The 15,262-nt window shown below is 47.2% G+C and overlaps 1 protein-coding gene across 6 annotated transcripts in view; it reads right to left on the minus strand.

Moving 5' to 3' along the window:
• MTMR4 (myotubularin related protein 4) overlaps positions 1 to 15,262 on the minus strand; it is a 113,522-nt gene that overhangs the window by 26,961 nt on the left and 71,299 nt on the right. For all 6 annotated transcript variants that reach the window (XM_054008209.1, XM_054008212.1, XM_054008210.1 and 3 more), the window contains one exon: positions 10,714 to 10,810. In XM_054008209.1, the coding sequence (XP_053864184.1) occupies positions 10,714 to 10,810 (97 nt within the window). The remainder of the gene's footprint in view (positions 1 to 10,713; positions 10,811 to 15,262) is intronic.

Below are 15,262 nucleotides of genomic sequence, written 5' to 3' on the forward strand. Positions count from 1 at the left end.
TCTCCTCCACTGCTCCCAGCACCATCAGAGAGCGCACCTGCTTGAGGAGCACTATCTTGTGCAAGCGGTCCCTGAAGTTGACACACCCTGTGGCCCATATTCAACATAGTGATATGATTATATGATCACATGACCTATTTCGTACAAGATGTATCCTGAGGTGTCAATGGAAAAGTTATAGTTTGCTGAATATGATCTCCTATTGGTATGCATGTATCATTTTTTATCTTGAGTTTTGAATATTGACTATGGATCTCTATTTCAAATGTGCTCGCTCCTGGGTAACTCCCACAAGTCAGTTCACATCCAGTCTAGCCAGCACATTGTGAAGCGACAACTCAAGGTAACAGCCCAGCAACGAAAACAATGGGCCATGGAAAAAGATTATCCTCACCTAATGGTCTTTCCTGTGAATGTCCTAGTCAGAATATGGGTAATGGTTCGTGCCATGATTTATTGAAGCATACAAGGGCATGTGATTAAATCACGTGTTATCGGACTTCATCTTGTGCCTCTACTTTCCCACAAACTGTACGAGGGACTATGCTGGGAACAATAAAGTTCCCTCCAGGAAGAAACTATAAAAGAGGAAGTGACATCATCACTTGGCCTCACTCCCCCTACAACACAACACCTGGAAACACCTTGGGAAGAAAAAGCACTGAACTGGGGAAGGGGAGTCCCAGGCAGGAAAGAAGGAAACCCTGCCTGTGTATGGAAGATTGCTGGACTGTTTGTACCCATCAGGGTGAGACACTGCCTAATTCAAACCCTGTTTAGTGTATAGAATTGATTGCGATTTTGTTTATTTCTTAGGTAACCAACTTTGATCTGTACGCTATGACTTATAATCACTTAAAATCTATATCTTTCTGTAGTTAATACATTTGTTTTATATTTCTTACCTAAAACAATATGCTGCTTGAAGTGCATGGGAAATCTACTCAGTTAACAAAAATTGGTGCATGTCCTTTCCACACTGAGGGAGGGGCGGATTAGGTAATCATCTTATATTGGTCAGCCTTTTGTACCAGGGCAGGACAGTACAGTTCAGGGGTGTAAGGTTGGGGAGCTGTGGGGAATTGGCTGGAGCCAATTGTTAGTTCATGAATAGCTGAGGAGAAGCATTCCTGTAACTGCAGCTGGGTGTGTCCCTGCCTGTGTAAATGTTTGTGTGACTGCAGGACCAGGAGAGGTTTGCAGCTTGTCACAGCCCCACAGTGTGAGAGGGGGCCCAGATTGGTATGCCAGAGGGCTCAGCGCTACCGCAGTTCCAGGTTGCACCCCAGGAAAGCCCATCACAGACTGCAACAATGTCTTAGCCACCAAGCAGCCTTTGGTGATAAATGACTGAAATTCCTCCCTCGAGGCTTTGGGCAGCGGGTCCACAAACTCCAACACAGCTGTCCAATTCACAATCCCTGCTGGTTAGCAATGCGCATCTGCAAGGAAGAGCAGGTGTAAATCTTCCTACCCATCAAGTCCAGCCATTTAGAGTCCTTATCCTTCGGAGCGGACTAAATCTGCCCTGCCAGGCTCTATTGTGGCTATGACCAGTTAGTTAGTTTGGAACTGGATGTGAGTAAAAATCTCAAATCCCTGCAACAGAACAATGTAGTGTTTCTCCATGTGCTTTCTCCAAAGCTGGCGTGCTACAGAGAACCTTAGCAGGCTCTAGGAGCACATCGTTAATAGTCGGGGCAACTCTCCTGAGGAAGGCAGCTGCAGGATATCCAACAACTTATGGGTATTCTCCTGCAGGAATTCTGCTTGAAGCAGCCACGCACTGCAAAAGGTCCTGGTATGCCTGGAAATCTTCCAGTACCGAAGGAGAGGAAGAGCCAGGCACCACAGAATCATCCAGGGATGAAGACGAAGCAGTTAACTATGCCAGAGCTGGATCCTTCTCCAAGACTGATGGATCTGGGTGGGACAACTCTGGAGACTCTGCAAGTGGAAGATTCACTGGTGCCTGGGCCTGCGGGGCATCAACGGTCACAGCCATGGGCCTGCTCGATGGTCTCGCCTTACAGCGAGATGAGGAATGGGACCTCTGCAACTACGGAGCAACTCACAGATCCCCTGGAGGCCACGGGTATAGAGAGGGCTCTGGTGGCCAGTAGGCACCAGGCCAGGAGCCCTGGTCCTGACTGCAAGATAAGCACCAATCCTGGTACCCATAGTGCTCCATGAACGCCCCCCAATGCGGGTCAGGTGATGGAGAATGAGAGGGGAAGATCTTGACCTGGACACTGAGAAGTCCCGGGCTTTAGGGGATAAAGGTGGAGCCAGTCCAGAGGGTGCAAACAACCGATCTGACTCATCCATAGCTCAGAATGAAGAGGGAAATGACGCCAACAGTGGGAACGGTACTGCCAGCACCAAGTACACCTCCGATGTTTCCAGTGCCGGAAGAGATGTCGACCCCAAAGTCAGCCTCAGGACCAAGATGACTAATGGCTCCGAAGTGGAGGGCAGTGAATGCCACCATGGTTATATTGGCAGCACTGACAGCAGGGGTGCTGAAGAAGCTCCTGGTGCCAAGGACACCTCCTGTGCCAAGCCCAGCCCTAGCTCCCCTTCCACTGATTGTGAAAGGGAAGCATCAGGGTGTGGTGCTGACAGACCCATAGGGTTGGGGCCTGCCCACCCAACAGGGATATAAACAACGCAGCCCTGGCAAAGTCCTGGACCAAGGGAGAGATCGGGAAAGGGCAGAGGAGGCCTGTTGCTGCCAGATATGCTGCCAGCACGGAAACAGCTAGTGCCAGCAACGCCCTCATTGGTACCGGAGTCAACAGACACCCCGGGGCCTGAACCAGAATCGACGGTATGGGGTCTCTGACCTCCCTGTGCAGTACCTGGGAGCGCTTGATGGGACCTGCTCCATCCTACACACCAGCATTCACACTGTGCTGGTCCGTGCTCCTTCTGGAGTAGGCAGACGAGTCCCCCAGGACCTGGAGCTACCTCGCTTGGTTTTATGCCTCGGTACACTTGATTGAGAGCAGCTCCTCTGTCTCTTCAGAGGCGCCAGCTCCAGGACTCAAAGCAGCTGGACACTCAGAACCCAGCATAGGCCTCAGTGCAGAAGCAGGCCGCCTGGCCTGTTTAAGCACATGCTGCTTCAGACAAAGACCTCTTGTCACTTGAGTCTGTTTCGTGAAAGATTTGGAAATCGAACACACTCCTTGCCGTGGGCTTTGCCTGAGCCCAGCAAGCACCATGTGTGGAGATCGTTGTGTGGGGGGATCACTCCCCCACACAATGGGCAACGCTTAAACCCTGGTGAGGGTATCACCAGGGAAATACTTAAATGAAATCTAACCCTAAATCTAACACACACTATACTTGGGGTATTAACTAACCATATACAACTGGAAAAGTCACTAAGAAATAGAGAGACTATGAGGTTAAAACCACACAGAGCTCCAACTCCAGGCACAGGCAGTAAGAAGGAACGAAGTGGGGTCAGCACGTCACTGCCCCATATAGCCAGAGGAGGAGCTAAGGCTGCAAGGCACGAGCGCCACTTTTCTACGGGTACTGCTAGGCAAAATGCTCTGGCTCCATGCGCTGGGCACACACCGAAGTGGAATGCACGGCTGCATCTACTCAAAGAAGAAACTTTATTCGTTTTGTCTTGTTAAAGATGCTATTTTTATATAAAACACCAGAGTTATCAGTAAGAAGTAAGTTTTGCCTATATTCAGACAACACCAATTCAGCGTGTGGGATAATTCAGAGCACAGATTATCTTGAAAACCTATAGTGAGTGGGATGATATATGCAGAAGATTGAAGGGCGTGGTAGACATGGAGTTGCTATACAATAATTTTATGAATACTTTGTGACCTAGTTAATGAGATAGACTGTTATAACTATATTCAGTTAGTGGAATGTTTATTATACCCCTCTATGGCTTCAACTGAATAGGGGCTCCCAGACAAGAACATCCCAGTACACTCTAGAAGAGGGTGGGCAAACTTTTTGGCCTGAGGGCCACATCTGGGAACAGAAATTGGATGGTGGGCCATGAATGCTCACAAAATTGGGGTTGGGGTGCAGGCTCTCGTTGGGGGTGCGGACTCCAGGGTAGGGCCAGAAACAAGTTCAGGGTGTGGAAGGGCTCCGGGCTGGGGCAGGGAGCTGGATGCAGGGGTTAGGGCTCTGGCTGGGGATGATGAGTTTGGGACCAAGGGGTTCAGAGGACGAGAGGGGGATCAGGTCTGGGGCAGGGGGTTGGGGCATGGGGAGAGGCTCGGGGTGCAGGCTCCAGGCAGTGCTTACCTCAAGCGGCTCCTGGAAGCAGCAGCACGTCCCTTCTCCAGCTCCTACGTGGAAGTGCGGCTAGGCAGCTCTGCGCACTGCCCCATCCGCAGGTGCTGCCCCTGCAGCTCCCACTGGCTTCGGTTCCTGGCCAATGGGAGCTGCAGGGGCGGCACTTGGGACGGGGGCAGCATGCAGAGCAGAGGTCCCTGGCTGCCCCTACGCGTAGGAGCCGGAGGGGGGGCCATGCTACTGCTTCTGGGAGCCGCGTGGTGCGCCCCCCCAACCCTGCTCCCCGGCTGGAGTACTGGAAGGGGGCCATGCCACTGCTTCCAGGAGCCGTGTGGAGTGGCCCCTGACCCTGCTCCCCAGCTGGAGGGCCAGAGTGGGGCCATGCAACTGCTTCCGGGAGCCACGTGGAGTGGTCCCAACCCTGCTCACCGGCTGGAGCACCGGAGCGGGGCAAGCCCCAGATCCCGCTCCCCAGCGGGAACTCAAGGGCCGGATTAAAATGGCTGGCGGGCAGGATCTGGCCCGTGGGCCGTAGTTTGCCCACCCCTGCTCTTGAAAGACAAAGGGCAGAGTTACTAGCTTCAAGGAACCTACATCCTGCCTCCAACAATTTGCAAGCCTAGTTTTGCCAGTGCTGGGAGCTAACAGATCAAATGCTATGAACAGTTTAAAAGTAACTTGATTCCTTTGAAAGCAGTGATCAAAAGACTGAGCAGCATTTAAAAACACTCCCTAAAAGAACAAGAAGGAACTCGTTTGTGAGTTAGCAGAACAGATTATGCCACCGAGAGCCTAGAAGGTCTTAGCTAGAACTGGGAGGGAAACAGTTTTCCCATCCCATGAAACTTTCCGAGAGTTCAAGATTTCTCCCTTTCGAAGGAGAGAGAGAGAGCCCAGAATAGCCAGTAGCCCAGCAGTCAGGGCACTCACCTGGAACGCAGGAGACTCCAACCCAGGGGAGTGTCCTGACAACCGGCCGCTTGTTATTCTGGGCACTCACTCGCCCGCCCTCCCCATTCCCATAAGAGAGGTTGTTCTGATTGACTGACATTTTCCCTTTTTAACACTGTATTTATTAACAGATCCAGTCTTTTATAACAGATCATATTAAACTTGCTGTACACCTTAAACAGCAATAAGCTTAGTATAAACACAAAGAACACAGTTATAAACTGTCCTCTGGGAAGTCCCTGAAGCTGTACTGATGAGACCTGCTACCAGTCACCTTCTTCTCCTTTATGGCATTGATCACATATTGTGACTGATGCTTTTCTATTCTGTCTTCCTCTTCTGTCTTGTCAGTTGACCATGTTGGTTAAAGTCTTTCATTATCTCATGTTTAGATCCAAACTTCCGTTTTTCTTACATTTAGATGCGTAACTTGTTTGTTAGTTGTCCTATCAAAACTTTTACACAATATTTAGCTTTGTTCCTATTGCCTCCTATCTATTTTCCTGATTTTAATATCTTAATTCTAAGTTTAATTGTGACTGTTGCTGAAGGGGTTTCTCTCTTTCTCAGTATTCAAACAGAAGCTCTCAAAGTCCCGGTTTGGTGGCCAATGATGACCCTCTTCCAGCAAACTCCAAAAAATTCCACCATCCTTCTTAGTCCTTATCTTTTTGTCTTCTCCCCTGCAGAACTTTGACTTAATCAGTTAGCTTTTCTAGTACCAGAATTTCCCACACTTTTTGATACCAGCCAATAGTTTTAAGAGAATCACTCCTCTTCTATCACCTTGCTATGGTAATTCCAGCAGCAACTACAAAAGAATAATCAGTTCTTTATGGCTTTTATAAGACAGAGTTTTCAGGACAATTGAATACGAATACTAAGGGGGTTATATGACAGCTGACACCCTGTTATCTCCCTTATGGAGCCTCCAATGACTTTCCAAAAGGTCTTAATTTTGGAGCACATCCACCATACATAGAGAAATCCTCCCGTTTCATATGTTCTCCCATTCCTCAATTTTTGTACCTATGCCTACTTCAACTTTCCATCTTCTCATGAAATGTAGTTATTTCCTCCACACAAGTTAGAAATTATTTTGTAGTGGAAAGTAAGCATTTGTTTCATGGATGTAGTGAGTACTTTTTCAATTTTTGTCAATTTTCTGCATAGGTTTCCTTTTTTGTGGGGATGGACTGAAAAATCTCAGTTGTAGTTACTGATATACTGCAATTTTGGGGTCTTTTGAGAGTTGCTTTATTTCATCAAGTGATCTAAGTGTATTGTCTCTGAACAGTTGGCTGAATTTTGATATACCTGTAAGTTCCCAAATGTCAAAACTTTCCAGGCTGTTATTGGGGTTAAATTCTATATTATCTACTATGGACACTGGATGTGATGGGTATGGGTTCTGCTTTCTAAATAAAGTATCCAAAGTTTTTACTGTTGCTGTCATAAAAAAAAAGAGTTGTTATATGATGGTTTTGACCTACAGGTTTTCTTTATCCAGGGGATCCCGTGGAGTTTGGCTGCACAACAAGAAACTTGTTCTATCTCTACCCAGTGCTTATTAGGGTTTGGTGTTATCCAGTGCATCGGGTTTCTGATCTGACTAGCTTGGTAATAGTGCTCGATGTTTGCTAAAGCCAAGCCTCCATTTTGCCATGGCCTTTGTAAAGCAGGTTGCCTAACTCTGGATTTCTTATTTTCCCAAATGAATTTATTTATCATAAATTGCCAATGACCTATGAGGCTTCCTGGAACTCAAATGGGAAGTGTTTGGAAAAGGAAGTTAATTCAGTGCAAGACATTCATTTAGCTGTTACAATTTTGACTAACATGAAATTTCATATTTTGACCAATTTCCAGATATTTTGATTTTCTTAACGAAAGGACTATAATTAATATTACATAAATCTTACCATCTTTTAGAAATGTGTATTCCCAGGCATCTTATTGAAGTCGTACCCATTTGTATTTAGCTTTTATTTCTTTCAGTAGATCTGAGCTCACACCTACATCCTGACGTGTGGCGTTTATTTTAAATTCTGACTCTTCACCAAATTTTAAGATTCCTTTTTGCAATTCTAGTAGTGTGTGAGCTGGATTCGTAACAAATGCCATGACGTTGTCCACATATAAGCCTAATTTGTGTTCCCTGTTTCCTACTGTAATTCCATTTATATTAGGATTATTTCTGACCGACTGAACAAATGACCCCATTACTATGTCCAAAAGAAGAGGTGATAGTTGGCTTCCCTGGCAAATGCCTCTAAAAGGAAGCATTTTTCCAATAGATATCCATTTGCATTTATAGTAGCATATAGGTTGGAATTTAAAACAAAAATCAAACTTTGAAATGTAGGGCCTAAAGAACTGACATTTTCCAATAAAAACATTTTGTAGTAAAATTCCCAACCAGGTCTAGTGTTGGAGTGTCTATAAGAAGCTTAGACCGACCAGGATCCCATGGGGAAGAGGGATAGACCCCTGTAAGCTAGACATGCACACAGTCTGCTTGTCATTTTAAGACCTCTTTTTGCTGAAATGCTTTGGATCTAAATAAACGATACTTGGCTTTAAGGAGGCCGTCTGGTCCGTGTGTATCCTGCCATTGCTCCCGAAGGGAACAGAACTGCAGGTACTGAACCCAAGTCAGGCCTGTGAGGTGATCAAAGTTAGTGCCAGTGCTGAGAGCAGGAGACTTGCGATTCCACCCTAGAGAGGTGATGGCCTCAGACCTGAGGGGTGTGCTCACAGAGACCGGGGGGGTGGGCAGCGAGTCTTTTAGAACAGTAATTGTGACAGAAGGGAGCACCAAAGCCCTGCAAAGCAATTCTGATTTATACATGCACCAGTGAGGAGATGGGTGAAACAAACAGTAAATTCCAGAGAATGACGCCATAGAAATTGTATTCCTGCACTAATCTAATTCAAAGGTCTTGGGCAAAGTCATGGTGACAGCAGATGACAAAGTCACACCAGTAGTCCAAAAGCTATGGCATGGTCCATATCCAGGACACAAGTTATGAACCAGGGGCTGGCTAAGATGCTGGCTGACAAAATTACTGAGAAGTAAATAACGGTGTGAGTGGAGTGCCTCACCCTGTACCTAGAGTGGATTAATAGTCGCAAAAGTTTTTGCCAAACTCGATGCTAAGAAAGATTTCTGGCATTATCCCCTGAATTCAAAAAGCTGCACTGTGGTGGTTACACATACTGTAGAGTTCCTCTGGGACTTCCAAGGGCTCTGGGCTTACCAAAAGGATGGATTCAGTATTGGGTCATTTACCTCAAGCTGTTTGGTACATGGATGATGAGGAAATCTTTACTAACAATGAGAAACAGCTGGAGAAAAGATGGAGGGAAGTGTGTGTTTGATTTCAAGAAAGGGGACTTTGCCTCACTAGAAATACATGTTGTTTTGGGTTTAATGAAATACAGCTATCAGTTGCAGCAGATGGCAGTACGCCTGGCACAAAGAAAGCAGAAGTTCTTCTTAAAGCTCCAAGACTATTATTATTGTTATTATTTGTATTAGCAGAGCACCCCAGAGCCCTAGCCATGGCCCGGATCCTATTCTGCTAGGCACTGTACAAACACAGAACAAAAAGACAATCTTTTACACCCTGACCAGGGGTGCTGAGAGCCTTTGAACCAAACTGTAAACCCTGCATATAATGGAAACCACTTCAAGCCAGGGGGTGTGGCAGCACCCCCCACACCCCTAGTTCCAGCACTTATGACCCTGATACGCCAATATTCACCACTATCATTTAACTAGGATATGTCTTATAGAAAGTATGACTTGTGAGGTGTCATTCTGAGTCTTGATCTGCTAGACAGTAATATCTTGCTGGATTGCGTGTGCTATCGTCGTATGTGAAGTTATGAATTCTGGCTACGTATGTGTTACTGAAACATGTCCTGAGGCTCAAAACACCCACAGGCAGTCTTTCAGGTACAACAGTAAAAAGGCCAAACAATGTTAACGGCTTATTGAGGAAATGCACACAAGCACAAGGATTACCCCAGGAACTGCGTACAACAGAAACCTTTCAGAGATAGCCCTACTCAATGGGAACTGTTTGACCCAGGTCACAGCAAAAGAGCTTTGCAGCAAGTGGGGAGAAGATAGAAAAGGGGGAAAATGACATTATGGGGAACTTCACTCTGCCTATAACAACATACCTAGAAACACCTGCGGGGCAAGGACTGAACTGTGGGAAGTGATGGTCCCAGGCTAGAAAGATCTTTAGCCTGTGTATGAAAACCTGGGAAAGCCAAGGCAACTTGTGCCTTAAGAGTCTGCCAGCCTGTTTATCACTCATGGTGAGAATCTGCTAATTTGTATCCTACCTATCTAGTGTGTTACGCTCATTTTGCGGTTTTTGTTTACTTACTAAGGTAATCTGCTTTGATCTGTTCGCTATCAAAAAATCTACCTCTTGTACTTAATACACTTGTTTTTGTTTTAAATCCAGTTTGTGGAATTCATAACACGGGGGGGGGGGCGGGGAGTTAAAAAGCTGTGCATATCTCTCTCCACATTGTGGGAGGGGGCGGATTTCATGAGCTTATGCTGTACAGATCTCTGTGCAGCGCAAGATGATACAATTTTGGGTTTGCACGCCAGAGGGGCTGTGCACTTGAGTGCTGGGCAACTCTGTAGCTGAAGCCTTCCCAGGCAGAGCTGATCTCAGTGTCTGTGTCTCTCTGCAGCTGGGTGGGTCCCTACCTGTGTGTGCTGGAGGAGGCTCGAGGGACTGGCCCAGCAGGACAGGGTAAGGGAACCCAGGCTGGAGGAACAGGCGGGCTCAGTGGTACCCCAGAACATCAGGTGGCACCCCGGAAGGGGGAGCAACCCATCACACAATCCCTGCCCCCAAAAGGGAACAATCTAAGCACAAGACAAGAGACACCAGATGGATACAGACAGACTGATGGGGCAGTACAAAGAAACTATGAGACACAGAAAATGAGACTAAAGAATGCAGGAGAGTTGTGCATTCTTTTATGGGAACCTGGGACGTTTTTATTTCAAATGATCTGAACACTTCAGAGCCAACAACTGATCAGAAAAGGAGCAGTATGGATGGGGAATTCTCAAACAGAAACAGCTTTGCAATATTCCAAAAGGCTTTAATGAAAGAAGCATGCCTACCACCTTTTAAACTGGATACATCAGCATTTGTTGCAACTTACGCTACCAGAAGTACTTGTTGCACCTTAGAGACTAACGAGGACTCCTCGTTCTTTTTGCTGATACAGACTAACACGCCTACCACTCTGAAACCTGTTACGCTACCCCTGTTAGCTTAGGTGCAATGCTGCTCCAGTTCCATAACCCAGGGTGAAGAGTGACATATGGCTGGTACACTGTGGGTTATTGGCCAGGGTGAGGAGATGCCTGGCCGGTACACTGCCCCGCCAGGGAGTTATATGGGGTGAAGGGTGGGGTCTGGCTGGTATGTTACTCACTTGTAATTGCTGTTGATGTCAGAAACTCTCCAGACATTCTGCAAGTCAAAGTCCATCCTCACAACTTCCATCTCAAACCGGTATTTCACGTGGTCTCCTGGAACAGCACAGGCACAGCACAGTTACGGGCAGCTGGACACAGACCAGGGAAACCTAAACCTGACAGCTGCAGCATGACAGGACTGGCTGAGCAAGAGGCCAGAGGGTGTCTGAACACTGTGGGATCGGTGCTTTTCCAAACATCACAATCACTTGCTCAGGTTAAGGGGTGACTTGATTACAGTCTATAAATACCTACACATGGGGAACAAATATCTGATAATGAGCTCCTCAATCTAGCAGACTAGTATAACATGATCCAATGGCTGGAAGTTGAAAGTAGACAAATTCAGACTGGAAATAAGGTGTACATTTTTAGCATGAGATAATAATTAACCATTTGGAACAATTTATCATAGAATATCAGGGTTGGAAGGGACCTCAGAAGGTCATCTAATCCAACCCCCTGCACAAAGCAGGACCAATCCCCAACTAAATCATCATTGTCAAGCCTGACCTTAAAAACCTCTAAGGAAGGAGATTCCACCACCTCCCTAGGGAACCCATTCCAGTGCTTCACCACCCTCCTAGTGAAAAAGTTTTTCCTAATATCCAACCTAAACCTCCCCCACTGCAACTTGAGACCATTGCTCCTTGTTCTGTTGTTTACCAAGGGTCATGGTGGATTCTCCATCACTGACCGTTTTTCAATCTAGATTGGATGTTTTTCTAGAAGATGTGCTTAGGGAATTATTATGGAGAAGTTCTCTGGCCTGCATTACACAGGAGGTGATACTAGAACACAATGGTCCCTTCTGGGTTGGAATCTATGAAAACCTGGTAAACAAAAAAGTGAGGGACTGGATGTTAATGAACCAAAGTTGGCAAATCGGAAGTTAGGCCTAAATGGCAAACAGAATAATGAGAGGATGGACTATTCCAACCAACAGCCCACTTTCGGGGCTAGGACATGCAGCCTGATGGAGGGATTTCTGGAGGAGGGGGAATGCCGGTCAGGACTCCACTCCACTTGTGGTACTCTGTCCTTCGCCCATGGACCCCAAAGGTCTAATGATCATCATGCAGCTCAGACCTCAGAACATCAGCAGCGACACCTGGTCAACAGTGCCACACCAGCCAAGACACCAGCCGGAGACATGTGAGATCATGCTGTCTCCCCTTCCCTTGTGTGTTCCTTTCTGCCCGGCTATTTTTCCTTCTGTCCTATCTCCCTGTCTCTCTTGGCTTTTCATCTGATCCTGAGGTCAGCACAACGAGACAAGACAGCCCATCCAGCTTTGCCCTGGCTGAGAGAGACTGTTAAAGGAGAGGGACCAGCCAGACGATATCTCAGACAGAAGATAAGCCAGAGCTCAGTGCAACTACTGTAGTGGCTGATCTACCAACCCACAGCATCTGTCTGCAACTGACCTGACACCTGAAGTCCCGAAAACGTTAACAAAAAATATATTTCCCCCACTGTTAGTATACTCTCTCTTCTCCCCTTTGTATCTGTCTGTTAAAAGCAGGAAAAGCGACCATCCTTCATATCTTAGAGCTGAGCAACAAAACTCTTTCCTTGCTACCAAGAAAAGTTGTCCCACAAAATAAGAGAGCACCTGATACATCGATTTTAAAGGGATTTTGATAGGTTTTGGTTATGTTTATCATATCATATAATTCAACTGCTGTTTTAAAGTGCTATACAAATTGTTTGACCTCTTTTTCTCTTGTGTATTCTAACTAATAAATCTCTAAACTTCAGCATGAATTTCCTTATTTAATCTGTTTAATGTTGGAAGTAATAGCCCTGGTCTACACTACAAGTTTAGGGCGAATTTAGCAGCGTTAGATCGATTTAACCCTGAACCCGTCCACACAACGAAGCCATTTTTGTCGACTTAAAGGGCTCTTAAAATCGATTTCTGTACTCCTCCCCAACAAGGGGATTAGCACTGAAGTCGACCCTGCTGGGTCGAATTTGGGGTAGTGTAGACGCAATTTGACGGTACTGGCCTCCGGGAGCTATCCCAGAGTGTTCCATTGTGACGACTCTGGACGCACTCTCAACTCAGATGCACTGGCCAGGTAGACAGGAAAAGCCCCGAGAACTTTTGAATTTCATTTCCTGCTTGGCCAGCGTAGCGAGCTGATCAGCACAGGTGACCATGCAGAGCTCATTAGCACAGGTGACCGTGGAGTCCCAGAATCGCAAAAGAGCTCCAGCATGGGGAGACGAATCCGTGCTATCCGAACTCCGTTCCAAAAGACAAAATGCCGGAATATTTGAAAAAATCTCCAAGGGCATGAAGGACAGAGGCTATAACAGGGACCCGCAGCAATGCCGCGTGAAGCCTACCAAAGAACCAGAGAGGCAAACGGCCGCTCCGGGTCAGAGCCCCAGACATGCCGCTTTTATGATGAGCCATTCTAGGGGGTTCCCCTACAACTATCCCACCCCTGTGCTTCCCTCCTCCCCCACCCCTCCCAGGCTACTTTGGCAGTTATCCTCCCATTTGTGTGACGAATTAATAAAGAATGCATGAATTTGAAACAACAATGACTTTGTTGCCTCTGCAAGTGGAGATCAAAGGGGGGAGGGGAGGGCGGTTGGCTTACAGGGAAGTAGAGTGAACCAAGGGGGCGGGTTTTCATGAAGGAGAAACAAACAGAAATTTCACACTGTAGCCTGGCCAGTCATGAAACTGGTTTTCAAAGCGTCTCTGATGCACAGCACACCCTGCTGTGCTCTTCTAACCGCCCTGGTGTCTGGCTGCGCGTAATCAGCGGCCAGGCGATTTGCCTCAACCTCCCACCCCGCCATAAACGTCTCCCCCTTACTCTAACAGATATTGTGGAGCACACAGCAAGCAGTAATAACGATGGGAATATTGCTTTCGCTGAGGTCTAACCGAGCCAGTAAATTGTGCCAGCGAGCTTGTAAACGTCCAAAGGCACATTCTACCAGCATTATGCACTTACTCAGCATATAGTTGAACTGCTCCTTACTACTGTCCAGGCTTCATGAGCCATGGGAGCAAGGGGTAGGCTGGGGTAGCTGTGACCGCGTGGTGCTGCCGACTGGGAGAGCAGCCTGAGGCAGAAGCCTCCAGCTCGCATGATATTCCAGGCAGGACTGAATCGCCATTAGACGAAACTTAAAGAAGAGAATGACCTGGAGTCATTCCCATTTTTGTCCAGGCGCCCCCGACCGACCTCACTGAGGCCAGCCAGGAGCACCCACGGGATGACGACGACAGCTAGCAGCCGTATTGTACCATCTGCCATCCACAAGGCAAGGCAAGTGGATGCTGCTGTGTAGCACTGCAGTACCGCGTCGGCCAGTAGCACTCAGGAGACATATGTGACAGTGAGCTGAGCGGGCTCCATGTTTGCGGTGGTATGTTGTCTGCACGGGTAACCAGGAGAAACAATTTTTTGCATTGCATTGCTTTCATGGAGGGAGGGAGGCAGGCCTGACAACATGTACCCAGAACCACCCACGACAATTTTTTGCCCCATCAGGCATTGGGAGCTCAATCCAGAATTCCAATGGGCGGCGGAGACTGCGGGAACTGTAGGATAGTGCAACGCCGAAAGTCGACCGCTAGCCTCGGTACTGTGGATGCACACCACCGACTTAATGCGCTTAGTGGGGACACACATAATCGACTGTATCAAATCAATTTCTAAAAAATCGACTTCTATTAAACCAACCTAATTCCGTAGTGTAGACATACCCTTAGGGTCACGGTAAAACCTTTCACTCTTTGGGCCCATTTATTCCATCTAAATTAATACTGCAATTCCTCCAGGCCCTGAACTCCTCCAATCAGCCCCCTGAGGCCGGATCAATTGGGGAGGCATATTCTACAATTGAGGGTCTGGCACTGAGAACATCCTATCCTCAGCCTAGATCTGGGACTGTCAGCTCAGGTGCCTCCAACAACCGAAAGTCGTGGAGTAGAAGGAGGCACAAGCCAGAAAGAGGGCTTTATCCCCCGCTGGTGGGTGCTGCATGTGTCTGTCTGTGAGGGCAGGAATTCAGGTTTAATCACCCTGCTGTACTTGTTGCTCAATGGCCTGAGCACCTTTGGGAGAGGAGATGCAAACAGAATTATTAATGACATACAATCTTTCAAGAAAGCCATGAACATTTAACAGTCCAGAGACAAGATCTACTCATCCTCTGTCAGAACCCAAGGTTGAAGTTGGGGTGATCTCTGGTGAGATTTTTAGCATGTGTGTAGGTTCTTCTATGGCTTAAATGTTTTCTCTGAAATGCCTTTGCCTTAAGAATAAACGTGCTTGCTTATAAAGAGCTGGGTGGTAACTTGTAACTGTGGGCAATACACAGGTCACAGCCCTAGGAGAGAAAGCAAAGCACAGAGGCTGGCCTATTAGACAGTCTCGTTCACTGGGGAGGGAGGGAGGGGAAACTGTGCAGCCTTAAAAATCCCCCAGTCAGTAAGGAATGAGACAGGTGAGGTCTGGACACAGCAATCCACCA

This window comes from Malaclemys terrapin, chromosome 18 (genome assembly GCF_027887155.1).
Source record: "Malaclemys terrapin pileata isolate rMalTer1 chromosome 18, rMalTer1.hap1, whole genome shotgun sequence".
NCBI classification, from domain to species: Eukaryota; Metazoa; Chordata; order Testudines; family Emydidae; genus Malaclemys; species Malaclemys terrapin.